Here is a 20,472-nt window from a genome sequence, read left to right as displayed (position 1 = left end):
CAGTACTTTTAATTTGAAGACCCCTCCTGGCATCGCTAAATAGGTTTGACGTTGGGTTTTAGGGCTCAGTTGATAGTGCCTACAGTAGTTGGGTCATTCCCAGGAGCGGTGAATTAATAGCCGATATATCCATCACTGACAAGTCATCACTTCTCTATAAACTTAGCAGACCTAGTCCAAAGTCTCAGTCTAAATATTAAATTAATTGTTCACGCGAAATGAAAATTCATATTCACCCCTCATTTCGCTCCAAACCTGTAAAACTTACAAATAGGAAATTCCGAATAACATGGTGATTCAGTAATGACAGATTGTGGTGAACTATACCTTTAAGAAGCCGACAATTTGAAAATCACAAGCATCACATGCACCACCACAACACTGTCTGAGGCATAGACAAGAGGTCAGAGTGGCATCATTTGCATACGTGTTATGCCATTGCCAATGTCACATTAGCGGTAGTTAACCTGGTGCCCGAGATAACAGAACATAAATGTCCTCTGTGAAATGCAGTTGACTGAAAGAACTGAAGAATACTCAACAAAGAAACAGAGGCAGAAAAGACCAGAAGGACAAGGCCAGGGAACAGAAGACTTGCTTTACTCTATTTAAAATCAATTGGAAGAGGGAAGAAAGTCCCACTGGAACAAAAAACAGGAACTAAACCTGTGGTGATAGACATTTTTTTGCTGTCTGTGATAAATAAAAATGTAACTGGCTATAAATCGTTTTATAACTCAACAAGAATGCCTTGGTTTAGTCACGGCAGTTGTACAAATAAAGCCCATTGAAACATCCATGACTCAACCTCATTAAATTGCACACTGTGATGCTCTGAACACCTTCAATACGCCCTCAATTACAGCTTCCTGTGTTCCCTCAACAGTTACATGTGAAACGCAATATGGCCTACACAATCTCAAGGGTCGCCACGCAGCATTGGAAAAGTTCTGTTATTACTCATCGCACATATTCAAAACCCAGCAGTTTATTTCCCCAAACGCTGTTTAGTCATGGTCCGCATTTAGCATATTTCGAGTCTGACGAGTCGGCGGAGGAGAATCTGAATCTTCCTCTGCTTTGACTGCTACTGGAGATCATCGAGTGAATCTATGAGAAGATGGAAAATGAGAAGGTCAAGGCCAAACAGACAACGGAAGACCTGGTAATGGCACAATTAGAAGCCATAAAAAAGTCTCAGATGCTTACTTACACTCTTAAAAGTGTCCAAAAAGGGTTTTTCAAAGCAATGGCATATAGAAGAAATATTTTTCAGGTTCTCCAAAGAACGTTTCAAAAATCAGCTCTTAAAAGAAAAATTTAAGAATCTAAAGAACTATAAAGAACCTTTTGTTAAATTGAAAGATTCCATGACTCCATATTGGCAATGCCAATGAAGAAACTTTATGAGTTTATGGCAAAGTTCACACAAACACACTTTGTTTGATTTAGAGATAAATGTCTAGTAGGGCAAGTTGTCACATGTTTGTAAAAATCTGTTGATTACAATTAAAAAAAAATAAAAGTTTGCCACAACAATCACTTCATGAATTGTATGTATAAGCCTTGCGTAAGGGCATATAGTCACATAAGCTAAACATGAATTTAATAATTAATTCAAGACTAAGGTATGCATACAAAAAGTACTGAAAAATACTGACTGGAGTAAAAAGTGTGACAGCTTGACCCAGTTTCCCCCTATACCTCGCACAATTTAATAGACAAACTTTGTAGTCCCACGCTGCCTTGCAGGACCTATACAAATCTAATTTCAAATCCTGACTGGATACCTGAAGGTCAGAATGTAACAAAGATACTTGTGAAAGTGTCTCAAAAGCTACTTCTCTCCCTCAGATGTGTGATGTACTGAGGTCATGCTGTGTGAAGTCTAGAGGGTGTTTACTTTTGTGAGTTTTGATTTAGTTTTAGACAGCTGTGTTAGGAACACAATGTTTTTCTTTCGTAAGGTGTTTCATTGCATTTCTCACATCACTTCCTCCTTGTCCTGCTCAGCTTGTTTCTCAGCCATACAGTACTAATAGCTGGTTTTATTGTCTTATTCCTTTAAAAGCTTCTTATTGTTTGACAATTTCAGAAACAAAAATAATAATAATTGTTCACACACACACACACACACATACACACAGTATATATGGTTTAAAAGAGAACTCTGTTGCACATGCACATTACTGCACATCATTATATTGGGCGCTGTTAACTCTGCAGTGAAAAATTATGAGACCACATTTATGATGACTCTGTTAGTAAAAAGGTCGGTCCAGGTCATATAGCCCTAGATCAAGTTAACCAAGAACTCTTTCATTATGTACTATATATGAATCATATTGCACCATGAAGGCATTCATAATCTAATAAACACTGTTCTATTTTTTGCCTTCTATAAACCTAGCTCTCTTTCTGTGATTTTAACAAGTCTGGGGATATAAACATAACACCTATAATCTCTAACAGATGCAAAATAACCACACAGAACAGACCTGTGAATAATAGCATTTTATCTCCATCTTGACTTGACTTGAGCTGGAACTGTATACAAGCAAGTGTACTGTAAGATCTGCATTTCTTTATGCACTGCATCAGACGTAAACCTTTTTGTTGTCATGGAAATCAGTGTGCATTTTTTTTTTCTGTCAGCTCTGCATGATAATCAACAATCTCTTTTCAAGTGCATGGTACATAATTTCCAGCGATTGTGATTACTCTGAAAGTATACATTTATGCTGCCTCTGTGCATTAAAAAGTCTGAGTAAAAGCACTCTGCAAACATTAAATGCGAAGAAAGAAGTCATTTAGACTACACGTACACAAAAAATCATCACACTCTCCTGATAGCCTTAATTGCATGCATTGTGAAATAAAATCTGCACAATTTAGGGTAAACACACACACACACACAGCAGCTGTGGTTGCCAGAACGTTACCATATAACACACAGGTAACATGCTGTATACAAAAACAAACAAACAAAAAAAAATCAATTTTTAAAGTTATTATATACTGACAACTACCATAAAACACAGGTGGTAATGAAAAAGTTGAATCAAAGTTCATCACAAGCAGGCAATAACTCTTCCACAAGTTGAGGTAAATATTAATATATAGAAGGTGTATTACATCATACACACAAATGCAAAATACCATAAAGTATGTAATGTATTTATATATAAGATGAAACAAATACTGCATTACAAGACAATCAACCTAGGAACAATATTACATGTCAATTACTGAGATGCATAATGCTTCACATTGGGACCTGTGGTACTTTTTTCAAGATTCACTGATAAAAAAAAAAAAAAAAAAGTAACAAAAAAAAAAAAAAGTGTTTATTCAAAATAGAAATGTTGTGTTACAAATTAGGGCTGGGCAATAATTCAATATAAATATGTATCACGATACAATATTTTTCAATAACGGTGATATGATATTTAAACACATTTACGATATTTTGGTATACATTACCAGTGTTTCCCATGCATGGATTTATTTGTAGCTTTTGACTTTGTTTGATAAACATGAGCACTGCACGTTTCAAAATCAAAACGCAGCGCTGTATCGCTGAAGGGAAAGGACTGTCATCAGAAATGTTTCGAAAGCATTTTTATTTTATCTGATAAAGTAGCTTCATGAGCAGAGCTGCTTCAATCACAGCCGTTACTGGAGAAACCGCTAGTTCTGCCGCTCTCACAGTGTCCCCTGCTGGCAGAGTGTCAGTTTGCATTTCAATCATTTGCCCGTTTCCTGCAACATTCTTTTTTTCAACGTTTCATACTCTTTATCCTGGTTGAAGCAAGTTTCAGTCAATAAGAATAATCAGCCTACACCAGTCAAAGGTTTTTGAACAGTAAGATTTATATATATGTATATTTAAAGAATGATCTTCTGTTCACCAAGCCTACATTTATTTGATCTAAAATAAACTAAAAGCAGTTACATTTTTAAACGTGTTTACTATTTAAACTAACTGCTATTGCATATTGTTTTATAATGTACAACAATACTGAGGTGCATATTTTGCCACTATTTTCAATAAGTAGTTTAAATAACTTGAAGCACTTCAAGTGCGAAGGCTTCAAAAAACGATTGTTTGCGTTTAGATCTGCCTCCATTTCTGAATGAAACACCTACTTTTCTAGATCCAATCAGGTGCTAGTTGGAAAATAAAACCACGCCCACTATTTTTCCTCATTTAGTATTCCGTTTCTCTCGGAAATATGTCACAACACTTCCACATGGATTTTAAAACTGATGCCTCTGGCTGGAAATCGCAGCCTGCTTCTGTGAATGGTAAAACCCGCCTACTTTGATTGGCCATCTCAGTTATATGACGAGCGCTGTTAGACCACAGAGGCAAACAGGCTGAAGATTTTTAATCTTTTAAAGGTTTTTGTCATCCTAACGAGCGCTGCGCAACGGAGTGCAACAGATGAAGAGGGCGGGGTTGGCTGAATGGTTCTTTGTGGAACCAAAAATGGTTCTTTGGTTTTGCTGTGAAGAACCTTTTAAGCACCTTTAATTTTGAGAATGTAACATCTTTGAATGAAGACAGATCGTTACATACAGGGACAGTGTCACACGTTACTATAAAATGATGCAAAATTTTAACATTTAATAATAATAATAATAATAATACTCTAGCTGGTATAAATCCTCTTAATTCATCCTCAATGGAAAGGTGTAGTCATAGAATTACCAAATCAGTGCAATGTTTGTTTAAATGATTGTATTCTGGCTTCTTTCTCTCTTTTTCATAAAAAGATTTGGGTTTCACCTTTTAAGTACATGGCAAATACAACTAAACATACCTAATTATTAGCTGTCACCCCTGCAGCTATAAACTAAAGGTCTCGACTTCAGAAGTGGAGCATTGATGAATATTCCGGTGTACTCATCCTGCACTCTTCGTCAAACCAGAGTACTGAGTGTCCACAAGTTGACTTGCCCGCTGAGCCGAGGAAATGTAGGGCTAATGAGCAGAAAACAATTATCCCGTCGTAACGTGCCATTAAGCACTGATCCTGACCTGGGGTAATGACGCATACCAGATCAGTCATGTTGACAGACCCCATCCTGACATTGTCAGGTGAGGCAAAATTTGTGCAGTGATGCCGTACATAATCAAAATCATGGAGACTAGATATTTCAAGACGACTCACAAATCACATTAACTAAAAAGGCTACAGAAACTCTTGATTAGTTATTTGTGTGTTGGGAGTGAACGTTCACAACAAGTTCTCAGAACCCGCTTAATTTAACTAATGGTCTTTATGGTGCATTTTTCATTAGGCATATTTGGCATGTTGGTTTTATGAATAATATATTTCTTACTACATTGATTAAGTGGGGGTTTTAATAGAAGTGAAATTAGCTAGATGAGTATGCAAGTAAATTGCACTTGTTTTGCTTTGAAAGCTTGAGGTGATGTAGAAGTCGCTTTTAATCATCTGTTCATTTTCTGATTGCTCTGATAATGCATAGTTAACTTTGCATTTGCTTAAGAGATCAGACGATTAATAATACACACGCTTGGTCTTCAGCCAAGATTGCATTACTGAATCATAATATTACTGTCATGTCTGAAATTGAGTGTTTTTTTTGTTTTGTTTTTTTTTATGCAGAAATACAATATTCAGTATAATATGATTGCCTGTATGGTAATCAGTAATATGAAATACTGAATGTAATATATGATATGCAGCAGTGGTAAACTATGGTACCTATGACATCCTGTTTTTTATCCACAACATAATAAAATGAATAGTCAGTGCTGGGTAGATTACTTAGCAAAAGTCTATTATTGATTACAAATTACATAATGGAAATTGTAGTTAGTAATTTAATCTATTGGTAAGGTATTTGTAGGTTATGTATTCTAACTGTATATATATTATTTTTAGATTACTTTTGACCTAACTTATAAGATAATATTCTCCAATATTTGTTTTCGACATCAAGTGCATTAAGTGCGTCAAACTGGGGTTCCTGAAAGAACTGCAGAAGGGTTTGTGAGGTAATGAAAAGCTACTGTAATTAATTAAATCACAAAAATGTCAATTTAAACTAACTGTGAGGCCTCTTCATTTCTGTGTAATTGTATTCACCTGACTATATTCCATAAAACCGGGAGACTTTTCGAATGTATATAAGCAGTAGGATTATTTAGAAAGGACATTTTAAGAGAATTTGTGCAAATCAATACATTATGAATAATTTACTGCCATTGGGTAAACTTTATGCAACCCAAAGATGAAAATTCATCAAGAATTCTTTCTTCCTCTGAACACAAAAGAGGAAGATTTTAAAGTGTTTTTTTCCATACAGTGAAAGTCTGAATAGAGGCTGTCAAGGTCCAGAAACTACAAAAAGCACCCCAAAACATTCATGCACCCAAGTCTTCTGGAGTCATACGATAGCTTTGTGTGAGAAAGAACACGGAAACTCAAATAATTTCTCACTGAAAAGTTTCTCATCTGCTGCCACTCTCATGAAATATTGTATTTGCATATAATTTAATAAAACATGACGTTAAATTTCCATTTGTGGTATACAAAACAGGAAAGTCACAAAGGGGAAAATAATGCCATCATCTTAATTTTTTGAGCAAACATTCAAGGCACCTTTTTGATACGACCATCTACTTAAATGTAATTTTAGGTCCTTACAGGCTTCCCAGCATAAGGCTCACCTTCTGTCTACAGAATCCTCAGCAGAGACGAGGACGGACAGTGCAGTGTGTCCTCCACTCCAAAGACCAAGAACGTCTCTCTGAATTCCTGTATGCAGCAGAGCGGAATGTGTAATGCTCGAAGGAGCACAATGACAAACAAAGGGTGTGAATGATTAATCCACTTAGTTTTGCTGCGTGTGTGTTTCTATGATTACAAAGATGGGTCGAATTTAATTAGCCAAGTGATTTTTCAATGGAATACGATGCACTGCACGTGTACAAACACTTCGAGTTGTTTGTCAAAAATGAAGCTTAGTTTAAGTTGTCAAGCTAACACTCGAGAGCAGGGCTACAAAGTGTTTTATATATATATATATATATATATATATTATATATATATATATATATATATTAAAATATTTTTATTATTCTCAAATGCTTTGTTCCAGTTAATTTATTGTCCCTTTATTACCATTACTTTTATGTAAGCCTGCTTTCTTGATTTCACGCCAAATTCTCACATTTGAACAATTTTCAAAAATGTACACTACAAAAGAAAAGAAAAGAAAAAGAAAAAGAAAAAGAAAAAGAAAGTGCTTAACTTTATTTAAACAAAGTTACAGCAGTAACAGTAATAGTGTAGAAAAGTAATATTGTGGAAATATTATTACAATTTAAAATAAATGTTTTCATTGTTAATATATTTTAAAATGTAATTTATTCTTGTGATGGCACAGCTTAATTTTTTAGCAGCCATCATATGATTATCCAAAAATCATTTGAATTTGTTAATTTGGTGGTCAAGAGATATTTATTATTATTACCAATCTTGACAACAGTTGTGCTGTTTAATGTTGTGTATGTATGCATGTATGTATTATTTATTTATTTATTTATTTATTTATTTATTTATTTATTTATTTATTTATTCATTTATTTATTCTTTGATGCATTTATCTGAAATAAAAGTATTTTGTAACATTATTTTATCAGTTTAATATGTCCTTACTGAATTAATAAATATTAATTTTAAAATATATATATTTTTTAGTAGTATGTTATATAATATAAGCAATAATGGTTTAATACATAAATTGAATACATTTATGCATAAATTTATTTATTTTACATACATTTATTTTAATAAATATTCATGTCATTCCATTTCTACAGGTTATTCAAAGACATTTTTATTGATTAAATCATGCAACAAAATACCCACAAAACAGTGGCAATGTGCCTCATCTGTCTTTTATTGCCAGTCTCTGAAGTTCACTCATTTTTAGCACACTGGCAGTCCATATCTGGCTTGCCTGTGACATTGTAGAGCATGCAAATGTTTGTGTGTGTATGCATGGGGGAAAGTTGGTGGAGAGGTTGGGGGGCGGCGGTAAGTCTGCCAGGGCCTTTGGGCGACATATCGCCATCTGGGAGTTATGACCCTGGAACTGAGAGGTTTCCGTGGAAACTGGCTGTAATAGAATCATGGCTGGGGTGCAGCAAAGGGCAGAAAGAGTAAGAAAATGGGTAGAGTCAGAGTACGAGCGACAGAAAGAGAGAGAGGGGGAGTTGCTGTCAAGTGCCCTGTTTGGAGCAGCAGGATTAAGCCTGGCATGAAGGGAAGCACATTCAAGGTCAACTAAAAAACAGCACACACACACACATATATATATAATTTTTTTTTTTTTATTATTTATTTTTTTACATATATTCATTCACTATAGCTGGTTTGCTCATGTTGATATTTATGGATTTTGCGTTGACTTATGAGCTGTTCTTTTTAATGAATCACTTTAAAACAGTCAAATCAGTCTCAAACTCGTGAGTTGTCAGGGTGAATCAGTCTAATGACTCACTGACTGAATCAGAAAACTGTTATTGTGTATTATCCAAAACACATCGCTCACGATGAGACAAACTGATAGTTCACCCAAAAAATTACAATTCTGGCATTATTTACTTTCTTATGAACATGCCAAATACAGTTAGAGCGGAAGTCAAGATTCACAGTGAATAATAATAGTTTTAAATCATATGGCTTCAGAAAACTTGGAATTTAGTGCATGACTCATACAAACTAATTTTATTAGACTTTTATGGTAACTTAACTTTTTAAAGCTAGAAAGCCTTGCTTTCCATTCTTTATGCTGCATAGAATTAAGCAACCACCTCAAATCTTTAAAACCCACCTTTTGTGCTCTAAAGAAAAATATATTACAAAAGTAATTTGTAAAAAAAAATAATAATAATAAATAATTAAAAAAGAAATGTGTCACCGAAATATAGGCCTGTATCTATATGAATATAGCTGTTCAATTAGTCTTAAATTACTGAAAGAATCATTAACAAAATAATTAAGGAAGTCCAGTGGATTTGTAACATTCATCCCTAATGAAGAGTTCAAAAGAGATGCAAAGAAAAAGCAAGAGAAGCAGGTGCAACTTTGTTGAATATACATGCAGACGCTAATGAAGTAGATACAAAAAATATATCACAGATATTTAGCATGCTAGACTTTTCACATCAGCTAATGACTCAGGTGTGCTTGAGACTAGCTGTCTGTAATAAACCAACTCTTCGTTCAATTCCCTACAAGACAAGAGTGCAGCAGCACACAAGGGAAATGTTACACGCTAATGCAGTTTGTGATATAATTTTACCTTGTAATTCTTTATTGTTTAGCTAGCATGCAGTCACTACATAAGAACAGCAGAGGGTGTAGCAGCAGAAAGACATAGCTGCTTATCTCATTTGGTTTTAGGCAGCCAATCTGCCCAAAGGCTTTAAAGCTAACAATAGATGTCATGTTGCGCCTTAGGGATGGTGATCCTTCATGGGAAATAAAAACAACCACACACACATAGACAGCATTAGATTTTCAGTGCCTCCATTAACAAAAAAAATGGCTGATATAATTGATGATTCGCCACTGGACACCGATTGTGTAATGCATTTCAAACAACAGCAATTTCAGACCATGCAGCTACTTTGTCATCGGAAAGAAATTTAGTAATTGCGGCATCCTGACTACAGAAGTCAGATGAGTAATCAATACATACTGGGCGGTAGGTGATGAAACAGTGAGAGCGAGCACTCAGATGCTGGTCGGTTTTAAAGAGCTCTATAAAGAGTCAGCAAAAGGAAAGCTATTAAAAAGGCCTTTGAGGGAGTATCATCACATAAGAATATAGCACAAATCTACTCTTCTCTGCTGCAATAGAGGTCCTGGGAATTTTTTTATAGATATCATATTATCTCAAATCATATATGCACACAACATCAGTGTATAATTAGCATGCATGCTCAGGTTTGCACATGTGTGTTTACTTACAAACTCTGCCGTAGCTCTGCTGTGTCTCTGGATGTTCCCAGCGATTGAAGGATTTTCTCTAGCGTTACCACTGAAAAATAAATGTCTTCGTTTTTAATTTTGTCACTTTCACCTTACACCTTTCAACTCATGCCATGCTTAATGGCTCTCTGTCGAGTTCAGAATATTTGAAAGCTTTTTAACTCACCGTTAGCATTGATCTGGAAGATGTTAGAGGAGGTTTCCTGAAACACGTCTTGTAGCTCTGAGGGACTGACTTGCGTAGCTGTAGAGGGGGGAAAAGGTATTGATATTCGACAAAATTGTATTTAAATTGTAAGCACATCCTTTAAAGATGATGGTTTTCATTTCTTTGATGTTAAAATATTACACTGCCAGTTTATTCTAAACCAGTGAGGTTAAAGCAAATAGTACAGACACAATCCTAATTGGATGAAGAACATTCAAAACTGTCGTGACCACACATTAGCTAAATTCATTAATGTTAACTTCACTTCAATTTATTATTAATAATAAATAACACATTGCTCGCAAACAGCCTAAAGACAAATAACAAAATTACTTTGTGAAAAAAAAGTTAATTGTGACTATTAAAAGATTAGATTAATTATTGAGAAATTACACTACTAGTTTATACTAGTTTCTACATTTAGGTTTTTTTTACTTTCTAGAAAAAAAAGATTTCACCGTTTCTATGAAAATATTAAGCATCACAACTTTTCAATGTTGATAATAATTGTAAAAAATCTGGATTATGTGATGTTACAAACTGGAGTATTAAAGCAACAACACCAAAAAAAAAAAGCGTTTCCATCACATGGATAAATTCAAATTTCTAACATTTTAAAATAGAAAACAGTTATTTTAAATTGTAATATTATTTCAAATTGTTACCTGTATTATAACTGTGTGTATATATATATATATATATATATATATATATATATATATATATAAATTATCAATATATTTGCTTCTTTCAAAAACATAAGAAATCATGAAAACGTACCAACCCCACATTTTTGTTAGAATTTTTATCCATGTATTTACTGATGTACTATAAATTGTATAAATATCTATATTTATTTATTTTAACTCTTATCTATGGTAAAAAAATTAAAATAAAAACCTATTATTACATAGTGCTTTGACTGAGTATGATTATAGTTTCTCTTTATTTCGCTGGCACATCCTACTCATGAGGTTCTCCATAAGTGAAGCCAAACAAAGCAGAATCAAAAACACACCAGGTTTCTGGGCAGCAGCTAGGCCTAAACAGACTGAGTCGTGAGCCACCCAAATGGGCATGTGGGAGCAGTCATTTTCTTCATCAAAAGCATGTATCATGCTCACCCTGATAAGAAACAGGTAATCATCAAGAGCTCTTAATCAAGATCCTCTGCACAACCTCAGTATCAAAGTACAACCCACTGGCTCTACGCATATGCACACAAATATGTCGTCTCTCAGCTTTTGTCTACCTCTGCCCTCAAAATGACTGTAATTGACGTGCTGTTTTTCACAACTCTTCATCTGTGCTCTAATGCACTTGCTCTTGAGAGGGGAAAATCGCAGGCAATCTTTTGCACAGACGCATATTCATCTCTAAGAGAGGGTTTGGACTTGGTACCGGGGATGCAGGTAAAAACAGAAAGGAGGAGGAAAGGGAAAAGCCGCACATATTGATGTCCATGATGTTTGTTGTTCCAGTGAAGCATGCATGCAGCACCCAAAATGACTCAATGATTTTTTTTTCTTTACAAATAAGGGAGAAACACTTCAAGAAGAACAAAGAAATCATAGATGCTGCTCAGGAGGATGCTAGAGGGAGCTAAATTTTCATTAAAGCAGAATGTCGATAGTTTCATGGCATCAAACTGAGATTTAAAAGTATTAGGAAAAATAACTTTAAATTTAGCATTATATCACTCGCTCAACCAAAGGATCTTCTGCAGTGAATGGGTGCCGTCAGAATGAGAGTTCAAACAACGGATAAAATTTGACAATAATCAAGTAATCCACACAAATTTGTTCTGTTCATCAGTTAAAATCTTGTGAAAATGAAATGAGTGAAATTGTTATAAATCCAAACATTAAGGCATTTTAACTTTAAACCATTGAATCTGGCCGAAATTAAGTTCATAATCCATAATAATGCTCCCTACCGTAAAAAAAAAAAAAAAAAAAATCAAAATATCAAAATCTACCAACAAATTTATTTAAACTCTGTTTTGAGAAGTTTCCATGGACTTGTAAATTGTTTTTATCTATGCATACTTCTCTCCTGATTCACATGTGACAACGTTTCCACTGTGGAGAAAGTGAAACTTATTTTTTTCTTTTCACTTTTTAGCTGGAAGCAGCGGTTTTGGAATAAAAAATGTAATGACATTTAAATAATTTGTAATTCTTACAAAACACAGCTTTTTGCTTCACAATATGTTAATTTATGAACTGGATAATAATATGGATAATTGTGATTGATATATATATATATATATATATATATATATATATATATATATATATATATATATATATATATATATATATATATATATATATATATGTATATATATATATATATATATATATATATATATATATATATATATATATATATATATATTAGCAAAAACAATTTTTAGGAGAACTTTCTCTTTAAGAATGTTTCATAGAAAACCAAAGCCCAAGTACAGGACTGGTTTTTGGCTGTAACTATGAGCTGACTTGTATACAGTGGCAACGTCAATAAACATTGATCATCACTGAAATGTTCTCAATGCTAAAACATGATAAATTATGTTATTAACCAGTTCAAGAGCAAGGAAATGGGGATCCATGTGACTAATAGTTTTACATGAGCAGATTAAAATAAAAAAATATATCTAGTGTGTTAATTTTACATGACAGTGAGAAGCGTGTGACATTATCTATTTGACTGCTTCCAGCCAGATGTGTTTGTGTTTATGCGTTTGTGCATGCAGTACAAAGGTGATAAGCTGTTCTCAGTGGATCATTTTTCAGGGAAACAACCTTTTGTGCCCTTACTGTTGTCTCCACTGGCCTCCAGCTATGCGCACACCTCTCATACTCTCTCCTCCATCACTGTGATAGATGGATGTTCCATATTCATTCCACTCTGCATTGAGCAGTATCCCTTCATATACAGTAGGTGTGGGCTAAGGAGTGGGAAATACAAGGGCACTACCTCTGTGTGCATGTGAGAAGACCCAGCAGCATTCGCTCTCAACCTTCCATGAGACCTAGATTCAGCTAAACTCCCATCACACACACACTTATTGTGTTGGGATTCTCTGACATTTTTTTTTTTCTATCACCATATGGTGCTACTTATCAATTTGCTGTTTGTTTTGTTTCTGTGCCACAGTCAATGATCATTCTAGTTGTTTAATCTGAAACTAGAATACCTAACAATTTAAATACAGGAAAATAATAACAACAAAGTGATTACTAAAGTAAATCATTCAATGCTATGTGGAAAATTATATATTATATATATAACAGTTGTTTGTAATATTTGCGTACTTAACTGTGATCCATTTATTATCATTTGTTTTCGGCATAAATAGTGCTTAATCAACAGAAAACAAGACACACCAAGTGTCATGGAAATAGCTCTGACATTTAATTTAAAATAAAACCTGAGGCAAGCTTAGATTAATCTTTTGAAGCTGATAATTATTTCTGGAAATGGAAATCTACTTATCTATAATATCGATATGTATCAACTCTTTTTTTTTTTTCTAAATCATAATAAAAAGTCAAAATCTGACGGGGCAAAGCATAATCTATAAAGGAAAGTAATGGAGATTAGGAGACCTCAGAAAGTACATTTTAAGGTTTGAGAAATAAACAGAGACAAAAAATATATAAATAAATAACACAAAGCACTTTCTCTAGTCTGTGGTGAGAAAATTGATCTTAAATATCTGGGACACAGGACAAATTAACTTCTGCCCTTTCTGAATTGTTCGGTGAGGCTGCAAATGCAGATTCTGCAGGGTGTTCAATTATACTCTCAAATCAAGAAATGACTTAATCAAAAGCTTTCTTCTTGCTATGCATGAGGTCAGCATGTGTTTCTCTCTCTCTCTCGCTCTCTCTTTCTTTCTCTCTCACACACACACAAACACACTGCGTATCAGAAATACGCAAACACAAACACTAGAATGTAATCCCATGTATTGCCGGAAAGCTGTGACAGAGGGTAAAAAAAAAAAGCTGAGATGCGCCTAGGGAGAGAGGGGTTTACAGGCCAGAGATGGCTGTCAGACAATATGTGTGATACAGTGTGAGACGGGTCCTTATCCCCGCAGTGCAAGCACCAGGCCTGTCGCACAATGACTCACTAAGGAATGCAATGCATGTGTGAGTGCTTCAAGCACTGACATAATAGTTTTAGTCAAAAGTTGCTGTAATCTAAATTCAGTTATTATTAGAAAGCATGATGAAGTTGGGTGTTTTCCTGGTTCAGGATGTATTACACAATCACATAACTATCTTAAATACTAGATTCTGAATTCCCAATCATAGCATGGAGCAGTATGATTTCTGTACATTTGAGAACTGTGTATAGCAGCATCACTTTTATGTATGTTAGAGAAGCAGAAATAGAATGTTTTAATGGCATTGCATGAAAGAATGAATTAATTAATTAATGATACCATGGTACTGTAAAAAAAGAAAAAAAAAATCCAGGATTCTTTTATGATTAGACATTTTGAGCAGAACAGTGTTAAATTGTGATTATTTGAATATTCTGCAACAATGTAGAAGTCTTAACTATCACTTAGGATTAATTTAATGCTGTTACTGTATAAAAGTTAGTTTAAAGGGTTACTCCAACACAAAATGAAAATTTTGTCATTAATCACTTTCCCCCAAGTCGTTCCAAAGCTGTGAAAGAGACTGTCCCATAAACTACAAAGTAAATAACATTGTCAAGGTCCATAAAAGGTATGAAAAGTTGTTGTCAGAATACTCCATCTGCCATCAGACGTGCAATCTGGGTTATATGAAGCAACGGGAACACATTTATAAGCAGAAAAAAAGAAAAAGACTTTATTCAATAATTCCTTTGTCAACGTTCTGTCAACGGTCAACCGTGCTGCGTGTGCTCTTCTGTGTCCTCCGACTCCAACTTTTCTTACCTTTTATGGACCTTGACACTGTTATTTACGTGGCACTCTCAAGTCTCCAGGTTTTCATTCAGTATATCTTAAGTGTTCCTGTAGCTCAACTGATAGAGCGTTGTGCTATCAAGCACAAGGATGGGGGTTCGATTCCCCGGGAAAACATGATAGGTAAAAATGTATAGTCTGAATGCACTGTAAGTCGCTTTGGATAAAAGATTAATTTAATTTAATTTAATTTAATTTGTGTTCCAAAGACGAACTGAGCTTTTATGGGTTTGGAACGACATTGGGGCAAGTGATTAAAGACAAAATGTTCATTTTGGGGTTTGAGTAACCCTTTAAGCATTATATTCATGTAAAAGTTATTTCTTTAAAAAAAAAAAAAAAAAGAAAAAAAAAAATTATATATATATATATATATATATATATATATATATATATATATATATATATATATATATATATATATATATATATATATATATATATATATATAATTTTACTGGCACTAAACTTTTGAATGGCAGTGTATAATGAGTTAAGTTCATTTTTTTAGCACTTTGCCAAAAAGTTTACTTTTTATATATATATATATTTTAAGCACAGGCTTTTTAAAATGTGTTACATTTAACCTAAAACTAGAACACTTTGCCACTGGGGCAAGAACACAAACAAAAAACTAATAAATATAATTCAATATATATTTTCTGAAAATAAGTCTTAATACCTTGCTACTCAAGTAAATTTATGTTGTTTTAAGGATGGAGATGATGACAAATACACTGATTAAGGAAATTATTTTTTCCCAGAGTTAAAAGGCTCCATGCACACTACAGGAAGTTTTAGAACTGCTAAATATGCTCTGTTTAGTTGATTGCTTTTTAAAAAGACCCCCAGCCTGAAGTGCACTGCTTATTCCACGCATGTTTATTTGCTGTCATCAACACCAGAAGTCACTGTGTGTTTTAGATTGTGAGCACAGCATGAGCAGATCCAGTGACTGCATTGGTAGGTTCTGGCAGTGCTTTGCACCCTCCTTCGAGTATTCTTCTGCAAATATACACACACTTGTACACCCCACACATATAGAATCTTTAGCTGTGGGGATTTTGGGACAAGGCAACTACTCTAATCTGTGAAGATAACTTTGCGGTTCTCTCTAGAAAGCGAAAATCAAATTTAAAGCTGGGTTCTTCATGAGATAACTACAAGTACTTTGAAGTTTCAGTCATAGAAGAACACACAAAGAAGGTCACTGAGTTAAGGGAATGTAGAATATGCACAGATACTTTAGTCAAACAATTCTCTCCACGAGAAAATAAGTGCAGGTAAGATGATATTCAGATTTTGTTTATGCCATATAGGTCTATGCCACAATGAGACAATTATGCACCTATTTTAATTAATGTTCAAGTACTATGCAATTCAATATACAATGAAACGTCCATTAAAATAAATGTGAATGTGCTTTCCAAGCATTTGAGACCTTTTTGGTCCAGAAAAATCCATAATGTACCCAATTAGGTTTGGTTTATTCAGCTTGGACGCCAACTCAAGGACAGACATTTTGCTAATTTTACAAGACAAAGCGCAACCAGGTTCAAGTATGTTAATGCATATTTAACACAATGTTTGACATTTCCAGTCTTTCTCAGCACTTAACTTGTCACTAAACGTTATGAAATTTGCTCTCATTGCACTGATGTAATCTCACAATCCATACTGAAATGTACTAAAAGTCCCCCACCTCCTCAAGCCCACCAATTACAACGCAATCAAGACATTGATGCACGATGTGGCCTTTCTAGGTAATCACGGAATGCTTGATTACTTATGTGAGCAAAGGGATCTTTATTCCTTAGTTAATCTGCGTTTCACATTTTGTCTCGGTAACATGCAATATGGTAACAGACAATCATACTGGTTTACATGAAATTGCACTTGGAGAAGTTGCAGAGGGTTGCAATTCTGAAAATGAGACACAAGTGCAGTAATTGGACTTACTTGCAGACTCACAATGCCAAAGATCCCTGAAAAACGGATATGACAAACACACCCACTGCATGGCATAGAATAAGCAGACAATCAGGCCGTGTTTTGTAGCTGTGTGTGTGTGGTGTCACGCTGTTTGTTCCACTTCTCTCTCTGAATGAGGCAAGGCACCTGAGCTCATTTCGTCCTTCTGTTTGGATCGTTACAGCATGGACGGAGAGCATGCCCCGGGTTTGGCCGCTCATGACGGCTGTGCGGTACCTGCTGGTGTTTCAGTGTCCCTTCATTAGTCTCTCCACACTGACAGACCCACCCCGCAAACCTCCCTAATGAACACAGCTGAGGCAGAAGCCTCTTCCAGACACAGACTAACCACATATGCTGGGCTCTACTCAGACGGTCGTCTCATGACAAGAGCCTGTTTCCTGTGTGCTGTGAGGTAGGAGGGAGGCAACAGTGCAGTTAACCATTACTAAAAAAGAAAAGAAAAAGAAAATCACATGGTGAGGACCATGACAGGAGCAGATATGATCAGGCTGTGCTGTGACAGCGCCTGGAGGTGGGCAGGAATGATTGAAGGAAGGAAGGAAAATGAAATGAAAGTGAGTAAGGGATGGCAGAAATAAAGAAACAATGATGGCAGAAAAGAAAGAAAGATAGATTAAGGAAGAAACGAAGGAAAGAAAGTGTTAGAGGCAGGAACTGGTGGTAGAAAGAAGGAAAAAATGAATAAGCAAAGAACAGAAACAAGCGAAGGAAGTTTCCATGTGGGAAGGAAGACTTGATGGAGTGATGGTAGAAAGACAGACAGAAGAGGAAGGAAGGAAGGAAGGGAGGAAGGAAGAGAAAAAGCAAGGAAGTCAGAAGAAAAGGAAAGAAGGAAGGAAGAAAAGAAAGCAGCAGATGAAAAGAAAACAGGAGAGAGCGTTGGTGCTGCTTAGCTGGAAGAGACTGAAGACGGACAGGATGAAGAAGGAGAACAGCAGCGGTGAACGAAACAGCGAGCGTTAGAGGAAGAGAGAGAACAGCAGAGAAATGCATATGATGCTGGAGGGGAGTTAAAAGGTTTGGCAGGGGAGAGGTGGGGAAAGATTAGCTCGACTGACAACTCCATTAGAGACTTAACCCTGGCTTTGATCATCGCCTGAGCCCCTCTTCAGCCGGCCTGATGCAGGAGCCCAAACACAGCAAAGCTGACAGTCTCCTGAACGCAGGTCTGCCTGTGATCAAAGCCCTGTCTCTTACAGCTCAAACTGTCTCGCTCTCTCACTGTTGTCCTGTGAGAGCGGCAGCAGACGAGCGCTCAAACTGAGAGAGAGATCTCACAATGTGTGATTTACGGAGGTCATGCTGTGTGAAAAGAAGACATTATTTGCTTTTGCATGTTTTGATTGTGAAAGGTTCTGTGTGAGGAAGATGTTGTTTTCCTTTCTTAAGGTGTTCTCTTACATTTGTCACAGTCCTTTCTCCTCCACGGCTCTGATAAAAACATAAACTCTACTTAACAAATACACAGCCAACAAAAGGCGCATGCTGTTAGACTGACATTTCAACTGCTCACTTTCATACCAACGTCGTCCTGTAAAACATATTGTATTCATGCAAATGAATTCATGTGAACTGAATATGTCGCTTAAATTCACAATTATGAGATGGCCCATGATGCACGCCGTTATCTGTTTTACACAACAAACACAAGAAGGCATAATGTGCAACAGATTTTCTGAACACTTTCTGAACATGTTTCTGAACACTTAGAAAGACCTGTGAGGCAACTGCTCCAGTACTTTAGCTATATATATATATATATATATATATATATATATATATATATGCAGTATATATATATATATATATATATATATATATATAGCTAAAGTACTGGAGCAGTTGCCTCACAGGTCTTTCTAAGTGTTCAGCTGTGTGCGGTTAAAATTAATTCTTCAGATATTAAAAGCAGGGAATGTGTCTCATCAGTTATATCCATTGCTTCTGCATTCTAATTTTTGCATTCAAAGATGACAACAAAGCAGGATGAAGACGAGGAAGCCAACTCTGAAAGAAAAACAAGCAATTTGGATGCTAAAAGAAAATAGGAAGTCATTTAGAACTATAGGAAAAACAAAGGGCATGGAGAAATCAAGAGTTTGGAAACTACCAGCGACATCAGCAACCAACGACGACCTGTTCGGCTGAGAAAAACAACAGTGGTTGATGACAGACAAATCATAAAAGCTGTGAAAATGGACCCTAGAAAACATGTCTGTAAAATCACCAGCAACCTCCAGAAAGCTGGGGTGATGCACTGTCAATCTACAGTCCGCAGGAGAATTTCATACAGAATTACAGAAGCTACACAGCAAGATGCAAACCTCTGATCAGCACTGAACATAGAAAGGCAAGATTCTTCACAAATGTGAGTCAGTAGAGTTTTGGAACTGAGTTGATGGACCAATGAGACAAAGATTAATCTTTATTTAAGTGATTGGAAGGCAAAAGTGTGGAGAAAAAAGGGAACTGCAAATGATCCTAACCATACAACCTCATCTGTAAAGCTTTGTGGAGGTGGTGTCATGGCATGGGCATGCATGGCTGTCTCTAGAACAGGATCTCTTAATTTTAATGATGACTTAATGTATGCGGGCAGTAACGGAATGAATATGGAAGGATACAAAATCATATTATTTATATTGGATTATTATTATTATATTGGATCAGGACAATGACCAAAACACCCTGCCAGTTCAGTCAAGGACAATATCAGGGCAAAGAAATGTAAAGTCTTAGATTTCCCAAATCAATCTCCAGATTGAAATCCGACTGAACATTATTTCACCAGCTGAAGAGGAAACTAAAGACAGAAACGCCCCAAAACAAGCAACTATTAGAATTGGCTGCATTAAAGGCAGGGGAAAAGCATTTTAAAGCATTTTTTTTAATCAGCAGTTTGGACTCTCATTCTGACGGCACCCATTCATGGCAGAGGATCCATTGGTGAGCAACTGATTTCTCCATATCTGCTCTGATGATCTTGGATGGCCTGAAGTTGAGTAAATTAGATTTTTTGGGTGATTTATTCCTTTAAGGCAGGAACGTGTTCACAATATCACAAAGTTCTGTCATGAAACCCTAGAAGACGCAGGCCGATAGACTCTAACTCAGTCTGAAATAATGACATCATTATTCACATTATGCAGCTGATAGTTTTTTTTTTTTTTTTTTTTTTTTCTCGCATCAGCAGCCAATGAGCTTGCTGCTTAAGATTCAAATAATCAGCTAGAGCTTGCTTTAAGAGCTGCAGC

The 20,472-nt window shown here is 35.4% G+C and overlaps 1 protein-coding gene across 2 annotated transcripts in view; it reads right to left on the bottom strand.

Annotated features, from left to right (window-relative positions):
• tsnare1 (T-SNARE Domain Containing 1) overlaps window positions 1-20,472 on the bottom strand; it is a 111,285-nt gene that overhangs the window by 72,577 nt on the left and 18,236 nt on the right. For both annotated transcript variants that reach the window (XM_052579321.1, XM_052579322.1), the window contains exons 3-4: window positions 10,207-10,284; window positions 10,020-10,089 (exon numbers count right to left, since the gene is read on the bottom strand). In XM_052579321.1, coding sequence (XP_052435281.1) covers window positions 10,020-10,089; window positions 10,207-10,284 — 148 coding nt within the window. The remainder of the gene's footprint in view (window positions 1-10,019; window positions 10,090-10,206; window positions 10,285-20,472) is intronic.

The sequence above is a fragment of the Carassius gibelio genome, chromosome B16 (genome assembly GCF_023724105.1).
Source record: "Carassius gibelio isolate Cgi1373 ecotype wild population from Czech Republic chromosome B16, carGib1.2-hapl.c, whole genome shotgun sequence".
NCBI lineage: Eukaryota > Metazoa > Chordata > Actinopteri > Cypriniformes > Cyprinidae > Carassius > Carassius gibelio.
The sequence above is the reverse complement of the archived record's forward strand: the minus strand, read 5'-3'. Positions and strand labels throughout refer to the sequence as shown.